The following is an 18,188-nucleotide window of genomic DNA, read 5'->3' as shown; positions in this document are numbered from 1 at the left end:
TACATCCCATCCCATTACGCCCATGTCGTTTTGTCTCATTAAAAACTTTATTATATATATTTATATGTATATTAAAATATATACTTTATTATATAGTAAAATTTGAATATATATATATATATATATAGATAGATAGATAGGTATATATATATATATATATATATATATATATGATTTAAAAAAATAGAATTTATATAAAAAAAAATACAAAAATCCAAAATATATTAAAAAAAAGTACATACATATATATATAGTTTGAAGCACAAAAGAATTATTAAAAAAAATATATATATATATATGATCGTTGATATATTGACAAAGCAAAGAAAGAAGGGAAGATGAATTCCACAAAACAATCACTATTTTGGACTAAATGTCCAAGTTGTCTAGACAAAATTAGATATACATATAATTAAAAAAAGTGCGATTTACGTTGTCCAAGGTGTGGAAGATTATTTAGTATAGAAGAAAATTAAGACAATGAGAAAATGCTGCAAATAAAACGATTAAAAGAAGAAATCGCAAAACTTCAACAAAAGAATGAAGCATCAGAGAAGAAATATAAAGATCTTGAAGATCGGTTTCATGAAAAATCAACAAAAAGCAACGAAGAAATTTGACGTCTAAGGGACAACAATGAGAAATTATTTTCACAGATAAAAAGGTCCAAGGTTAAGAAACAAAGACTAAAACAAGAATATGAAAGTTCTGATAAGGAACTAAAGGAGAATCTATCAAGAAAAAAAAAAAAAATTTGTGCCTAAAAACCCTTAATCAAAAGTTATTAGAGAAAATCAAAAAATTTAAAAGATAAAGAGAAAGATACTAAGGACAAAGTCAACGATTCAGAAAATGGCAAACTTTCACGTCTAACGAATCATAACCAAGTCTTACTTACGCAAATAAAGAAGCTTAAAAGTGACAAGAAGTCATTAAATGACAAGTTAGAACAACTTCAAGAAGAAGTATTAAAGTCTCCAGTCGTTTCAATCCAAGTTGAAGATAAAGGAATAAATATTGATCCAATTAATATCGCAACTCAAGAGGATAAGAAATCAAAAAAAGTTAAAACATATTCAGAAGTTGCAGTTCAAACAATGGACATTCCAAATGATGATGCCAACTCAACAACAACAAAACCTGAAGGAAATCAAGGAACTACCACTAACATGATAAGGGAAAGTCTAACCAGAAGAACTCCTTATCAGCATTTGACTCACAAGAGCAAACTTTCCAATCAATCTACATACCAGTATCACTCAAACAAAAACAATAGATTTATGTTCCAAAGAATACTGAAGTTTGCAAAATCCAATCCGATGATAACAATTCATTGCAAATTTCCAGTAACTGGAAGATTTCACAAAGGATTAATCTAGAATGGTCAGATCCATTTTTTATTTGACAATTTTATTTATCGCTCCAAGGATCGTATCATCTTGCAATAATGAAGATGACAGTCCTGCTACGATCTGAAAAAAAGATCAGGGTTTTTCATCAGTAAGTTTTGACGACAAAGCTTCTTGAAGAGAGAGACAATGTTATAAATATAATTCATATAAAAATAATAAATAATAATTAATTAACTAATGGTTAGTTAGTTAGTAATTAAGAGGCATGTCTTAGAGACATGACCATTCATGAAATGGAACTTGCATAGTGTATATAAGGCAGCCCTCATTCTCATTTGTAATCATCTCATATCTCATACGATATATCTTATATCAATTCTTATACAATATTCAATATACATTTACATGTCTTATAATGGACATTTACGTTTTTTAAGTATTTTAAAGATTTTCGTTGCATATACGACTTTTGGTCATTACATTCGTATCAGAACATTCCTCGCAGTATACGAACTTCATTATTTACATTGGTATCAGAGCATTCTTTTGAGTACACAAACTTTGTTCATTACACACTCTGCCTAAATTCGGCCTTCAAAACATAGAAAAGGCGTGTTAAAACTCGTCTTTTTCTTCTTTAGGAATAGCTCAGAGAAAGGCCACAAAGAAGGCCGCATTGATAACAAAGATAGGTTGCATTGATGACAGAGATAGGGGCATTGATGACAGAGATAGGTGGCATTGATGACAGCCTTACCACAGAGAAACCAAAGAGTTAGACCTCCTTTGTATGCTGGAACAGAGCTTCCTTGCCATCGAAATTTTAGATCAAGATGTGTGTGTTGTGTGTGCTTTAAATGAGCGACAAAGTGGTCTAATATATAGGCATCCAATTGGGTGAAAGGATGCCACCAATAGTGGAGCTGACTTGAAATTGTCACATAATAATAATAATAATAATATTTTCTACAATAATATGGAACCGACATTAGTAAATTATTTTCTCATCTGTTGAATTGCCACATAATTACTTGAGCCGATTTGAGGATTTGCCCAACAATAATAATAGGGTGACAAGATATAATAATTTCCATTTAATTTGTTCTTGGGGCAAAGTGGTTTCCTCTTGAGGCAAAGTGGTTTCCTCTTGGGGAAACTGGATTTCTCTTGGGGAAATTCATCCCGAAGCTGCCCAAATTTCAACAATAAAGGTTTGTGATCATGGTTTGTGTTAGTGTCAGTCTTTCCAGCCTTCCTCCAATGATCAAATATGCTCTTACAAAGTGGTCTCAGAGTGTCAAGGTCAAATTTTGTTATTTCAGTGAGTCTTCAAGCAAAATTTGGTCACTAGGCATTAGGTCTAGGGTTTGTTTTAACTCCTTCTAAAGTTGTCCAAATGTCGGTCCATGTCACCATTCAGCTGAGTCTATCATCATTCATAGGGTTGTCATTATCATCTCAGTGTCTAATGAGTCATTTTACACCTTGTCCATGCTTCAGTTGCGCCTAGGCAGGGTCATTTCCCTCTCCTAGGGTTTTGAAAGCTAATTTCTCTTGGATGGTCAAATCACTAGCAAAACTTGTATCCAGATGTTCATACACCTTCCCCTATATTTCATGTACCTTATCCAACACTTCCCATCACTGAGATCCCCCAAATTCCTTATTTTTGCACAAACCCTAGTTTCTAGCTACAACTTGGCAATTTTCTAGGTTTGGCCTGTGTTTTGCCCTTTTGGACCCCTTCCCCTCGCTCAATCTCTGAGATTCCACTTTCCCCTGCTTCCTAACATCCCTCCCCACTCCCAAAAATTTCCCCAAGAATTTAGAAGCCCCCTATTCCCTTCATTTCGCTCCATTTCGACAAAATTCCTTGTTTCACACATCGGGACAAGTCGCACTCAAATGATGTTCCAGAGCAATAAAAGATGAATTTTGGAAAGCTGAGAGAGGTTTTTGTCCACAACATGCCAAGGAAGAAAAACCTCCTTCACTTTTTGCACAGGGGTCATGGTTTTAAAGAAATGTCAAAAATACCGGCGAGAACGAAGGTGCTCTAAGGACGGTTGGCCAAAGCACAAAAACGAAGGAAAACGCCCGATCCACTCCAAATTTTGGCCAAAGCCTCTTTGACTGAGCATGGTACTTGATTGGGGACTCCCAGCCCAAATTTCAAGAAATTTGGAGAAAATTTTGTCATTTGTGAATTTTTTATGCCAAACACAGGTTTTCTCCATTAACGGGTCTCACCCCCCGCGCGACCCTTCATCATGGCAACTCCATTTTGCAAAAACTTAGCATTTCCAGATTTGTCATGAGAAGTTACATATGCTCATCAATGGACTTGAGATTTTATGAAGTTTTGGGCCTCCAGAAAGTCAAAAAACAAGCAAAAATTGACTTTCTGCCACATTTTTGAGTTGCAGAAAGCAATCTTGGGAGATTGCAATTTTGGAGGGGCAAATGAGCACCAAATTCAAAAATTCCAGTTGGGTTGGAAAGTAGACTCACTGACCTTTCCAACAAGCCTACTCTTGCTCAATTTGGACACCGGGAAGTGCCCCAAAAGTGGTCTCAAAGGCGCGCGACCCGTCAGGCAGAGGTGCACGACCCGTCAGGCAAACTTTTCCAAATTTCACTGTACAACTCAGAAAAAACGCAGTTTGACCCTGTTTGACTTTTTGGGGTGGATTACTAGGCTCTTTGATGTAATTATTGTACTTTTATGACACTTTTACTCTTATGTACCTCTTCTAGAAGATTCATTCATGAGATAGGTGAAAATTAAATGAATGAATTGGTTTCCTAGCTTATAGAGGCAAGTTGTTTTGACTGCCTAGATTTTAGTGCTCAGTTTAGAATTAGTTGAAACAGCTCCTAGAAGGATGAGCTCGACCCCTAGAGGCAAGGGAAGAGGTTGGCTTGCCTATATTATGATTTTTCTTAGTCATTTTCAGGGGTTGGAAGGTTGGACTCTTGAGGGATAAGCTATCATTGTATTATTCACTGTATCTCTGCAATTTTTGGCTAAGGAAGACCAGGGTTTTGCAGTCCTCTTTGGGATTCTTGTGGACTCATGTGTTGATGGTGTGTTTCTCAATGTACTTGTAAGCTTGTTATGTGACTCATTTCCTTTCTTTTACTTCTGCACATTAAACAAATGAAGTGTTAAAGTAAGAATTCATGCTTGCCATGCTCTGCTTTTAAGTTTGTTTAATTTCAATGTTTTCTACTGTCTAAAGAGAATTCAAAGTTATTGTTTGCTCTCTTTAGCTCTTCACCTTTCATTCTTGACCATCCACCTCAATTAAAGGCATCAACACTGTCTCCTACCTCGCCCCAAGGAACTCCCTGCAGAAACTGTGTCCAATCCCCGCACCCAAAATTGCCCTCTCCTCAATTTGCCACCAAAAACCCAAAAAAACCCCAAATCAACTCTTTGATCAGTTTACTAGCCTAATATCAGTGTTACCTTATTGGTCATCTCATCTATTGAAGATTTTACCGAGATAGACCGGAGAGAGCCTTCTCCTGCCCCGTAGGGCTAACTACGAGGCTAAATGGTTTGATGTTGCCTTGAGGTGAAATTTCAAGCGCTAACAGTTTGTAGTCTTAAAAATATTCTTCTTGATTAGAAATTAATTATTTTACGTATTTTTTTCAATTCCGATTTATTGAATCTGGTTCAGTCCAGTTCGATCCAATTTTGGTTCGTATCCCAATTAGATAGGCAGTCAGTTCAAAACCTGATTCTAGCTTTTAGAACTATGCTCTAATTACAGCTACACCTTTCACCCTTTATTCAAAGGAAGAGGCTTCAGATCAGTGTTGCAGGGGAGCACCCCCCCGCCCCACCCGCAAGGGCCACATGTAGTAGTAGATAATAGATTTACAGTTTACTTGTCTTTTCTAGTTTCTATTAGTTTTCATAACTGTTGAGTCTTGACTCTTTCATATCATAATGATATTGTTTGTAAACAATATATGACTGTGACAATCGAAGTTTGAAGTTGGAAATTATAACTCATTGGTAATGATTCTGAATTATCAACATGATGCTTCATGAAAATTGTTTCATTTCATTTCATAATTCATTTTATAACATTTCATTTCATGTTAGATATTGTTTCTTGTAATGGCTTAGCTTACAAGTACAACTTTGGTGATCAATGATGATAATTGTTATATGTTGAATTTTCAATTTTGAAAGCTTGAAGTTGAAACTTTAAGATTGATGAATCATGATTCACGAGACTCATTATGTTGTAATATGTATATTACTAACTTGTGGACGTGGTTGATGAAGATTATAACTTCTAGATGATTGATGTTATATGGTTCAATGATCAATCTATGTTTTTTTATGTTTTTTATAACTAATTCATCATTCTACATGTTTTTGTTGACATATATGTATCAAAATATAAAAAATATATATATTATATAAAAATCACTCCGGGATTCGCTCCCAAACCAGGAACTTTTGAAAATGTCGCTCCCACTCCTCCTCCCAAGTAATACTGCTTCAGATATTTGGATGTGTTATAGAACAGTGAACTAATCCATATGAGGACACTTCAGCAAAACACTCTCAACTGTTAGGAGTTGACCTGCTAATGCATGAACACTGTGCTAGTTGGTTGGTCATGGTTTACTAAAACATATGAAACAAATCAAATTACATACAAGACAGTGGACTGTAGTACCCACAAGGAAAATGAAAATAATAGGCAAATTGCTTGGTCGGAAATCAACATTTATTAATCGCTCCAAGACATTTTGTTCTTGCCTAATAAACCTAAAAGCATGTAACTTATTGTTTTTGGGAGATCGAGCTAAGATAAAGATCAGCTACATAAAGATTTTTTGATTTGAAGAAAAAGCAATGAAAGCTATTTCTTGGATGGCAAAGGATATGAAACAGCAAGTACATTTGCAATGGCTCGAGCACTCTGAAAGGCTTTATATTCAATGAATCAAGAAGAATATATAAACAGTTGTCTTTCCATCTTTATTCCTTTTGGATCAGCAGCAGTACTAGGACCTTCAATATGAGTAAAAGCAGTGCTAAATAAGATAGAAACTAATTGAAGAGTGGAAACATCTTTTGGCCAGTAGTTATCATGGGAAAAGGCAGTAAACAGCATAAAATCAAACTAAAGTGAGACAAAGCATTCAAAGCATTAAAGCTAAACTGTGTACATACAATTCTTTGGCTTTTCTTGGGTTTTTTTCTCCCCTTGAACAAGCAAGTTGACTAGGTGTTAGGAAAGGATTCACTATATAGGCGTTTCAAAGAAGCAATACAGGGGTTGGCAGATATCCTCAAATGCTTTGGTGGCAGCGCAGATCTCACTTTTACATGCTTTAAACTCTTAGACAACTACCTCCACTGCAAGTGAACAGAATCATGCCAGCCTATCACCCATTACTCAATATGGTGCAACCAACTTCTTGGGTATTCTGTGATTTTATTCAATAATGTTTGATTCTAGCTCTTTGAATGTATTGGAAGCCGGTGAATAAAATTTTATGCAGTGTGATGGTACATTGAAGGGCATTTGTTTTGAATTATTTCACTTGAGGTGCACATTCATTTCTTGCATCACTTTCAATTCTGTTGCTACTATACTCTTAGAAATCTAATTTCAACCATTACAAATTTAATTTTTTTTAAATTACTTCATTTTTTATTGTTCATCGACAAGTCAAAAGCGAAACTTTGTTGTATGCTAATTGTTGTCGCTCAGATTGTACAAGCACCGCAACAACGGCTCAGGGCGGGGGTTGTCACTCTAATCCCCACCCACTCTGTTCTAGTTGTCTCCCAACAACAGGCTATGGGGGGTAGACCATATGGAAATGAAATGATGGGAAACAAGTTGGAAACCAACATATCCGGGAGACACAGTTGAGTGGCCTAGCTACTCAGTTAAATTTAGCAAGACTTGTTTAGATTTAGAAATGAGACCAGTGCTTTATGGAGTCAAAATTATTTCTTATTACAAATCAAGACCAGCTAAACAGATGGACAACTGCTGCTTAAATGATCCACTAACCTATATGGGATGCAAGTCCTAGTAACTAAGTGTAATGCAAAGATCTTGGTTAATTTTAAATTATATGCCTAGTTTAAAGGGAACCTCTCTCTTCATTGTTTTGAGGCCAGTCTTAAAAGTAGGTTGTGGGATGGAAGCCAACAGGAAGCAAGCAGAGACTTGATTAACAATACATACCCCTATGTTCCAACCACCCAGTGCCTCTAGCTCTGCAAAGACTATGGCTCTTACGACCGCAAGGTCATTGTGTTAACCACTAAAAAGGGTTGAATCCCTCAAGCTAGATGACAAAGGGATGTCCTAGAAATCTATCAACCAAACTTATGTTGGGAGGTAAGTTATTAGTGCAACCTAGCCTAGAATGCTTATGCAGAGATGATGAGTGAAATTCTTAGTTAATATTGCTTGAGGTTTAAGTACTTAAGTTATGATATTTCTTTATGCCAAGGGTACTTGTAAATCAAATGCAATCTTATAACCAAGAAAGTGTCAATTAACTTAGTGCCAAAATCTACAAGATGCCAATTACTCAAGATATTTAACCAACAATCTTAGGCCAAGATGCTCAATTAGAACAAGATTTAAGATGCCAATTGTTCAAGGTAGAGAATCAAATTACCAAAGCTTCTTAAGATACATGAGATTCTTAAATTAAAGCACTTATTCAACAAATAACTTCTCAACAATGCTTCAACCAAAATCTCAATTAGATCTTAATACCAAAGTGACATAGCCCATTAACAAGAATAGAAGCCCAAAATTTATCAAATGCTAGAACAAGTTTTCCAAACTGAAAAATTAGATTCTTAAGCCCTTTAAGATGCAATATTCAGAAAATATCAGATCTAATTATTCAGTTATGCAGAGATATTCCAGCAAGTAAATTATTAGATCTAGGGCTAATGAACAATGTTGCCAAAACACAAGTAAAATTTTATAAAGGAATTTTTAGCATATCTAGGCTATTTAGATGAGATTTTAAGGCTTTTAATGAGTAATTTATCATAGCTGTAGCAAAACAGTGAGAAAATGAGGGTTTAGAGAGCAAACACAAGGCCCCAAGGCGTTGTAGATCACTTGCCAATATTGCCAAAAATTCTCCCAAGATGAGGTTGCCACCTAAAAACACAAATTTTGAGCCGCCGATTTCTCTACAAAACCACCAAGTATTCAGTCCAGAAAATCAACTCACCACAGAGATGGATGAGAGGGGAAAAATAGAGCCAAGAGAGGGCAAGGAAGAAGCCAAAAATTAAGGGAAAAGGCCTAAATGGGTTTGCAGCTAGGGTCAAAATGACTAATAGGCGTCACAACAAGCCCAAAAAGGTTGTCGTTGGGATTAGGAGGGGCCCAAAGGCCCACTAGGGGTCGCAGGCTAAGGTTTCTGAGACCCTAAGGCCTGTGGCACCCTAGAGGGGGCCTCAAGGAGGTTTCCGCAAACCTAAAAGGGTTATGGCCTTAGGAAAAAAGAGAGTCGAGGGCAAGAGGAGGGGCCAAGAGGAACCGCAGAAGGGAAATGAGGGAGGCCGAGAGGGAAAAAGTGAGAGCGATGGAGAAAGGAGAGGGAAGGAGAGCCGAGTAGGGGAGGCCAAGGCCTCTAGGTGTCACGGCCGAGCCAAAAAGGCCCTAAAAACCAAACAAGGGGAGAGGTGGAAGGTCAAGGGCCTTAGAGCCTACGGCCAGTGTCAGAGACGCTTGAAACCCTGATGCAAAGGGCTAGAAGGGTGACGCAAGGGACCAAAAGGGAGACGATAGCCTTGGAGGAGGTAGATTCAAGCCCAGGAGGCTAAAACTTGAAACCCCAACTCTAAAAAAAAAAAATTGCTTCAGATTTGAATTTTATTGCAAATTCTTCAATGGCTGGCCCTGCAAAAATTTTAGAGGCTAGATCTTACCCTCAAGGGCCTAGATCTAGCTCTATTCCATCTCTTCTTGTTTGATCACACCCAAAAAAATAAATTCTCAAATGCCCAAAACCCCAATATATACAAAAATCCTCAAAACCCCAATTAGAAAAAATTATTATTTACAGATGTACAAATATACAAGGCTTTTGAAATCATTTTTTAGAATTTTTTTGATAAATGGCTCAGTGTATTTCTAAGAGTTAATGCAAGCTACAGCCTTAGTGAAATTAAATAAACCATATAAATATTCAGAGAGTCCAAACAAGGCCAGCCTACATGTTGAAAAGTGTAACTAGGTTCGGTCTTCACAATGACATGTAATTGTGGTTTTATGTAATGAGATGTAAAGAGGAAAAATAAAATTAGCGTATTGCTTCCTTAATGGGTTTCATGAGCAAGAGATTTTATTTTTGAGTCAAGACCCCCATTGAGAGTCTTTAGGAATTATTTGTCATCTAGTCATAAAATGATAGAGTCATTGTCATGTAATGAAATCATGTTACACATTGTAAAAGGTCAAACTTGTTTATGTAAAGTATCCTCCAAGACCTTATCACTTATCCTCTTCAAGTCGGCCTACAACAATGAAAGAACTTGCTAGAAGAAGTCGGCCTCCCTACTTGAGATCAGGTCGGCCCAAGGGACATGAGATGATGTGTATAAGTAGCCACACTCGACCTCACTTAGAGGCAAGCAACATAACAAAGAGAAGAATATAAGCTAAGAAGTAAAAAGTATATCACAAGCAATTATCAAGGAAAGAAATCTTTTAACTCCTTATGCCCTACATTTCTTAACACTACTGCCACAGTTTGTGAACTTGGAGCTTAAGGACTGGGGAACCTGCAAACACTATATATTCTCTTTAAGAAATCTTGTAAGACATATGGCGAATCAAATCACCTAAGATAAACCCAAAATCTATCAATAGAATGATCTTATCCCCATCTAATGAAAAACAAACTTTCAAAAAATATTTAAGCACAATATAAGAATGCCCGTACCCAGCACGTACCACAAATTAGTAGAAAATAAACACCATGAACTGCACCCCAAAGTCTTTATTATGATTCAAATAATGTTCCCAGCAGGACAATAGTGTTACATCAGTTTTTCTGCAGAATTTCCTTAGCCAAACCTCTGATGGCATGAGAATGACTCTCTAATTTATAGATAAACCCTCCAAGTGAAAAAAAAATGGCTAGTTGGCTTGATCTTCGTCAAAATAATCTCAGTCACTAAAATAATTATTATTAGTAATTTTCGAATTTCTCATTTAACCCATTTTTTATTAGCTTAAAATTGATTATTTTGAGTTAATTTCCTCAAAAAATTGAATTTTACTTAACCACCAAGGTCCAAGGGTCCAATGTTTCTTGGAATTTCCAATATTCTCTCAGTCGGGGACCTCCAAAAATTAATTCCCTTGAGACCCACGAATTTTTCCACTTAGAGAATTTACTTTCTCTAGACATTAAATTTTGACTCTAATTAATTAAATTTCTAGCTTAGGATTTTAATTTTTTTTGCCAGAAAATTTGATTAATTGACACTTGAGGGGATAAATAATTTTTTCCACCCTCTATTATTTTAGCTATGGTGTCCAAGTATGGGGGACCATGCACTAAAATATTTTTTACATAAGATTTTTACAATTCAACCCTAAAAGGGGGAACACCCGTTCGGTATAAACCCTCAAATTACATACCCAATTCTGTGACACAATATGATCTAGTAGACCAAGTGATTTGTAATAAAATAATTTAGCCAATTAGCTTAAATTATTCCCAAATCACTTTTACATAAGACTCGACTAGAACACTAGGACTCACTTAAGACTTTGACGAAGAATTCCACTCTAACTTCGGGGTGAGGTTGGAGGGAAAAACTCTATCGACCATCCTTGTTTAGAAACACAAATGAGTCAATAAAAAGCCTCATAGGATGACACTCTTGCCAAAATAATAGGCTTACCTAGGTTTTTACATACATATACAGTCTTACTAGCACCATTTACATTATAAATTGCAGAATGGGTTTACAATGACTAAATAAAACGTTGAAAGATGATCTGACCATTTGAAAAATCTTTGGCATATCTGCTTCCTTGGAACTTTGACAAAAAGTGTGCAAAACTAATCAAATTGAAGTTTTACACGGGAATATTAAGTGGATAACAACATACATCATTTAGGGGCACCCCCTAAAACTCGAAAAGACCAGTGCACACAGATACGCTTTCAATTGTGATAGGATTGGTTGTCTAAAGATTTCAATTTTCACTTAAATTGAAGGTAAAAAAAAATTCTGGGAATATATATATATATATATATAGAAAACTTCATGTGTGTATCAACAAAGGGAGCCCAATTGAACTCAATCAGTTGTTACCAATGTTATTAGGCACTTAGCTAGTTTTGTGTCGATAAGTGCTCAATGAATTCCCTGGGTGATCTACACTAGGCTATGCTAACAGGTTTACTAGGGATTCCGTCCATGAATACAGGTAAGCAGCCGCTAGGTTTCCCAATGAGGTTTTCATGGAAAGGCCCAAGTGTTAGCAAAATCAATTGAACCATCCACCAATGGTATGCTACAAACAACAAGGCAATAGGTCACAAGTACAACCTCAAATCCAATCAAGTCCCCTTCGATTACCACCCATATTGTGGTTGTTGGTTGGACCACCCTCCATCAAGATATTCCAAGGAAGAGAGAGGAATCCCAATGCTGATGAAGGACAAGCAAGAAAGTCATGGAAGCAAAAAAAAAAGTAAGGAAATTCCTTCAACAAGGATGGGATAAAGTTATTTTTTATAGTACATCCTAAAGAAACCTTGGATTTGCGGGACAAGGAAGCATTATAAGGTACCATGTGGGTTATGTGATGCAAATATATAATAAATTTCTAGGAAAATTTTCATTAAAAAAGTGGAACGTGAGGCAGTGGTACTAGGAATTAAAGATGGCACTAGTCTTAAGGAAAACAATGTAACCTTTTTAGGAGACTCAAAGATCTTAATAGGTTTTCTCGACATAAATACAATTAACAACTCTTGGCTGCTAGAGAGCATTTTTTTATACTTTAGGAATACAATGAAATATATTAAGAATGTAAGTTCATAATGTGAAAAACATTTACTAAAGAAATGGTCAACTAGCCAACCAATATGGCAATTTATTCCAAGTGTCAAAGTCCCAACCACAATGTGAGAACCCAAGGAAGCTTGGAGAAGTTATCCAATGTCACCACAACAAGCGTCTCCCACTCTTCAAGTTGGTCCTTCACCAACTCAAAGGTGGTTTCCCTAACTTAGGATTACTAAATCTTATTATCAAAAGGCTCAAGGTGATCAAGAAGAGCTAGCTTTAGCAAAACAGAAATTAAAAAAAGTGACTTTATAAATGGAGTGATAAGAGTATTAAGATTAGTGTCCAATCCATTGGGCAAGTAGAGTCAAAAGTCAACAACTAAAGGCAATTGCAATGAGACAAAGAGTGAATAAAGAAACCATAAACACACCTATCTTGTTGTCCACTAATGCAGAAACTCATGTTAGCTCCTTAAATCTAGATTTCGTTTTAATTCCCTAGGAATTTTTATACCCAAAAAAATATTTTTACAATTAGTGAATGTAAAACACACTGGAAGTTTTAACATAAAATTGAATAGCAGAAGCACACATGAAGGAAATATTTCACAAAGCAAATAATGTTGAGAATTCAGTAGGGCAATGTATATGTTAATTCTTTTAACTTGATAACTACTTGTATTAGCTTTTTCCTTATTAGCTTTGATATTTGTTAGTTCAATATACCAAAATAGCAAAAACAATGACACAATATGTAGGCTCCAAGCCAGGGCCAAAACCCCTCCTCTTGAGGGGAAAACCCGTAAAATCTCTTCTTATCTTTTAGATCTTTCAATTGACAAATACCATGACCTAGACTCAGACAAGTACCCTCCAAGATCAAGTCTTCCTCAACCTCCTGCTGCAATATCTCCCCAGTAAATCCGAAATTTTGCCCCAGCAACTATTGTTGCTTCACTAGGAGACTTTGATCTCCCTCTTGCTACTCTTCCCTTGACCTCACTTGCCTTGATTTGAGTCTTAGGGCTAGTAGGAAACCCTAAGAGACCTTCGCTTGCCTTCTTGCTCTTCCTGCTTCCAAAATCAAACTTCTAGACTTGCCCAATGCAGAAACCCTAACTTCACATTCCCAGAAGAAAGTAGAGAGACCCAAACACTTCGACTTCTTCTTTGTACTTCCTTCTTCGTCCTTTTGTTGCTTCCTTCTTCGTATGAGAGATGAGTGAGTGAATGATCCAAATGGAGGACGAGTTCCTCTTATATATAGGCTTCCTTCAAGGGTGGACATGTCTCTTCACTTAGGCCGACTTGACAACTCATGTAGGCCGACTTGATCTTGGAGGTAATTTGACATTTTCAAGACAAAATAAATTTTCTTCATTTTATATATACAAGAATACATTTCATACTAATGAAGGTCGAACCTAGTTACACATTCTTCAACAAATAACCCTCCAATTACTCCACGCTTTTATTAATTGAATAATGAGGGCTCCCTTACTAGGAACATGGCCCACAGAGAACATAGAATTTGAACATAAATTAGAAACCGCAATTTGTACCCAGCTCTATTTTCCCCCACTCGTGCAGCCTCTGTAGCTCTTGAAACCCTTGCATGTGCAACTTGTGTTGGAAAATGTAACTATGCTTGGTCTTCAATAACGTACTTGAGTCATTATGTAATGTACTTGTCAAAAGAATAAAGAAAAAAATTATTATTATTATTATTATTATTGTGACTTATTAAAGCATGGGTTTCATGCTTGGGTCACCACGTTTTAGGTCAAAGTCACCATTGAGGACTTCTAGGATTTATTCTGAGTCTATAGAGTTATTATACATTTAAAGAGACCCTTCTTGGGCTTTTGAATCAGGTAAAAAGGTTAAATATTGAGTCAAATATGAATTATGTAACCTCCACACCATGTCGGCCTAGAAGAAGATCAAGTGGCTTAAGGACCCTATTTGACCCCACAAGAAGTCTATAAAAGAAAGGTCATTGAATTCATTTGAAGCATCATTCTCTCATCAAGTTCAAATTCTCTTGTAGCTAGGAAGAAGTGCGAAAAGCTCTTGTTGTTGAGCATAAGTGTGAAGTTTTCTTGTAGCTGGGAAAAGGTGCGAAGTCTATTGTCGGGAAGCCGAAGTGAATGCGAGTTTGGGGAAGTCTAAGGAGAAAGGAAAAATCGAAATTTTGGTGCCTCTCTCTCTGTGTTTCATGTTCTGGATTGGGAGAACGAAGTCTCCTAAGTTTCGTTGTTACCAGAAGTTGCCAATTGTCGTGAGTTGCTACCCTAGTCGAAGTTGCTGGAAAGAGGTCAAAATTCTGGGAGGCTGACTTAGTGTGGAGGGAACATCTTGTCCTGGTCTAGGGTGAAGAGTCTCAAAGAATACTATTGAAAATACTATTGAAAGGAAGAATTATCTTGACTGGGTTTTCTGCTCGAGGGGGGTTTTGCCCTAGCATGTGCCTACATCTTGTGTCTATTGTTTTATGCGTTGCTGCTTTTGGTAATTGCTTGATGAACAAAAGAAAGAAGATGTAAAGAATTGTAATAATAAGAAACATCACAAGTAATTTTCAAGAACAAGAAAATTTTTACTGCCTTTCTGATTTTCTAACTTGTATCAAACAAACCCTCGACACATGCGGCCCATATACTATTCTCCTCACACATATGACCTCTATGTAACTCAATTCGCTCACACGTGTGGCCTTCAGCAACTTCAAATGCTCAAAAAATCAATTCGGCCTTAGCTTCCACTTGATCTTCCTTCTAGAATTTCATGTCACTGTCGCAACACCTCTTTTCTCTTCAACCTTGAGTATCACACTCACCCTTGTTGTGTCTTTCTCCTCTCCTTAGCCTTGCTTTTATAATTTATCATTGAGCTAAATCCCTAACCTTAATCTCCAAACAATGGATGGCTAGGATTAAATCCTGACCTGCTTATGATCAATGGTTGAGATTAAAACAAATTCACTAAAGTAAATAATTTATTTTTCCTTAGTTTCTTTAGCTCAATAGCCAACATAATTAATTATGTGTTTTTCCTAAATTAGACTTAGGCTAAATTACAAAAAAAAAACTTAATCAATAAATTGAAAGTATGGTAAAGAGACTTTTGATGACACCTGCATGCTCAACACTTAGCCCAATGTAGAAGTACCTATCCGCTACTACAATCATCAACAACTTATTTTTGAAAGAAACAAATCATGGAAAAGATAAAAACTAGTATGAGGGTGCATTTACCAAAGGAGTATGAGAATGGTAACTCTTGATTAGGAAGGAGTCAACTGATAATAAAATAATCTTTGAGCAAGCTTTGAACAATGTGCCATGCTAACCACTTTGACCAGGCCAAATAACAAACAAGGGACCACATATGGGGTGTGAACTAGATAATTGTGGAAAGAACACGGGTCTACATGCCAAACAACCTACAAATAAAACCATCAAGTGGTGCGCTCAGGAACAATGTGCCCAAGGTTGTTAACTTCATAAATAATAAATTTCTCTATCAAAATCATCCACTGATTTGCAAAACCATGTGTTCGTTTGCCAAAAACATGTGCACAAGAGGGCAACCTAGAGAAGGGCAACATGTGCAAAACAGTGTGTTTGTTTCTCAAATCCATGTGACAAATATTCCTCCAACGAATATTATCCCAAAAGCCTTAGGAAACCATAGTTATGCACCTAAGAATCGAATTACCACATCAGCAATCATTAACACTTAAGTTGATGAGTTCCCTCTCATGTCATGCTAAGAAAAATTCATCCTGAAACTCTAAACATGTGAGAAATGACAAGGAAAGGGAGTGCACAACATCATCAAGATATCAATCACTAGGAGCATGCCAACTCATTAAGAAAACACCATAACACCAAGGGAGCATCTCATCATCTAGCACCAACTTGCATGTAACATGAAGAAAGCACCACAAGCCATTAAAATGTCACAATCCATCAAGAGGCAGAAGAGTGAGTCTCCTCTACCAACACACCAACCCTATCAAATGAAAGCGGCATCTCTAAGCATATGTGTGTAAGCCAAAACTATCATGAATGAAAGAAACTCGAATATGTTCACCACACATCCCTCCAATGATCCATATATGCAATCTGAAACATCCTGTCATGTGATGAAAGTCATAAGATTACCCCTCATACAACGAGCAGTAACAAGCCACAAACAAACACAGATGACAATGGTTTTACAGATGCAATGCAACGTACAGCTCAAAATAGGGTTAGCCTTATTCACAACACCACCCCTCTCTGAACATGGGACAAGGTTGGCCTTATTCACAAAACCACCCAATCTGAACATGATGCATTGGAGTGAAGGCGTTACATCACAAATTCTGCTTTCAATGCTAAGTGCAAATCATACAGTGAAGATATAATACCCTGCCTGAAAGCCTTATCTCCAACACCAAGACAGTTCCATACCATTCTGAAGGTGGCCTCTAAAAGAGGTATAGAAGAGGGATCCACTGAAGCATGTCGAACAACTGAAAATACAAAGAATGTCACAAGCTATATCTGATCATGAAGTTGCCAAGTGTGCTAAATCCAAAACGGATCACCATAATAGCATGGAAGGAACAAGCTATAGCTGGACAGTCTGATATCTAAGCACTAAATCTGTTAAGGTTTTAAGACGTAAGAAGAGCTGTATAGGGAACAAAATGTGTGCAGTGGGAGTGCCCAATAGCTTTATGTATTCATATTCATAAATTTTAAGGATTCAAGACCTAAGATAAAGAATAAGCAAGGAGTCAACGATATCCATATAACCTAAGCTATTCTATATGGGAGCTAAGTGGCTCTATGTGAACGTAATATCGAGAAAGTATATGAATCAATGGTATAACAACAATAACACACTCCATAATGTTATCATCAAATGAAAGTGTGCATAAGTCCACCAAAATGGCTACATAGCTCTACATGAGCCTGCCATCAAGAAGGTCAATGCATCAATAGTATGACAAAAGAAATGCATTCTCTATAATGTTATCAAACGAGGTGTGCAGAAGTCCAAGTGCATGCACGACACTCACATGTAGAGTATTATAAAGAAAGTTACAGAAACAAGTTATTAGATAATACCGAGATAGAACCACTACTGGATGATTCTCTGGCTCTCTTATATCCAAAAATTGAACTTGTATTGTCTCTGGAACCTACATAACAATAGGAAAGAAATATGTTATGCCCAGAATGTTAACTCCTCATTCAATGACTACAGTAAATCAACTCATATGGTAGACTTATCATGCAAGGTTAACATTTTTAACCTTCAAATGGATTTCAAAAGATCTAACAACACTCATTTGATGCACCAACAAGTTTTAAGGGATATTCAAGATACAATTCAAGTCAAAAAATCTACAAACGCATTTATAAATAAATAAAAAAGATATGAGAAGAATAACATGAATACAAATAGTATTATATAATTGCTAGAATTGGCATACATCTAGAAGGGAAATATCACAAGTTCTTTGTAGTGAGTTCAAATGAGAATAGCATGAATCGCATAACTCCAACACATAAAAACAATGCAAACCATGGCCATGATAATAATAGTTACTCATGAAAGCATCCTAGTGTAAATTTGGAAAGTTGACTACCAATGCTGATATGTCACTAGTATCCAGCTATACCCCAGCGGTTGGCCATGCCATACAAACATGAGACATTATCACTTCAAAAGTGAGCCATTATCATTTCAAAAATACCTTTCCGGTAAAGGTAGTATCTA

The 18,188-nt window shown here is 36.4% G+C and overlaps 1 protein-coding gene across 4 annotated transcripts in view; it reads right to left on the bottom strand.

Annotated features, from left to right (window-relative positions):
• Positions 1-18,188, bottom strand: part of LOC149228449 (exportin-4 protein) — a 408,868-nt gene that overhangs the window by 144,087 nt on the left and 246,593 nt on the right. For all 4 annotated transcript variants that reach the window (XM_089378212.1, XM_089378213.1, XM_089378214.1 and 1 more), the window contains exon 18: positions 17,534-17,607. In XM_089378212.1, coding sequence (XP_089234338.1) covers positions 17,534-17,607 — 74 coding nt within the window. The remainder of the gene's footprint in view (positions 1-17,533; positions 17,608-18,188) is intronic.

This window comes from Pinus tabuliformis, chromosome J, assembly GCF_031772625.1.
Source record: "Pinus tabuliformis cultivar Carrire ecotype Pingquan chromosome J, CPIR1, whole genome shotgun sequence".
Classification (NCBI taxonomy): Eukaryota; Viridiplantae; Streptophyta; class Pinopsida; order Pinales; family Pinaceae; genus Pinus; species Pinus tabuliformis.
The sequence above is the reverse complement of the archived record's forward strand: the minus strand, read 5'-3'. Positions and strand labels throughout refer to the sequence as shown.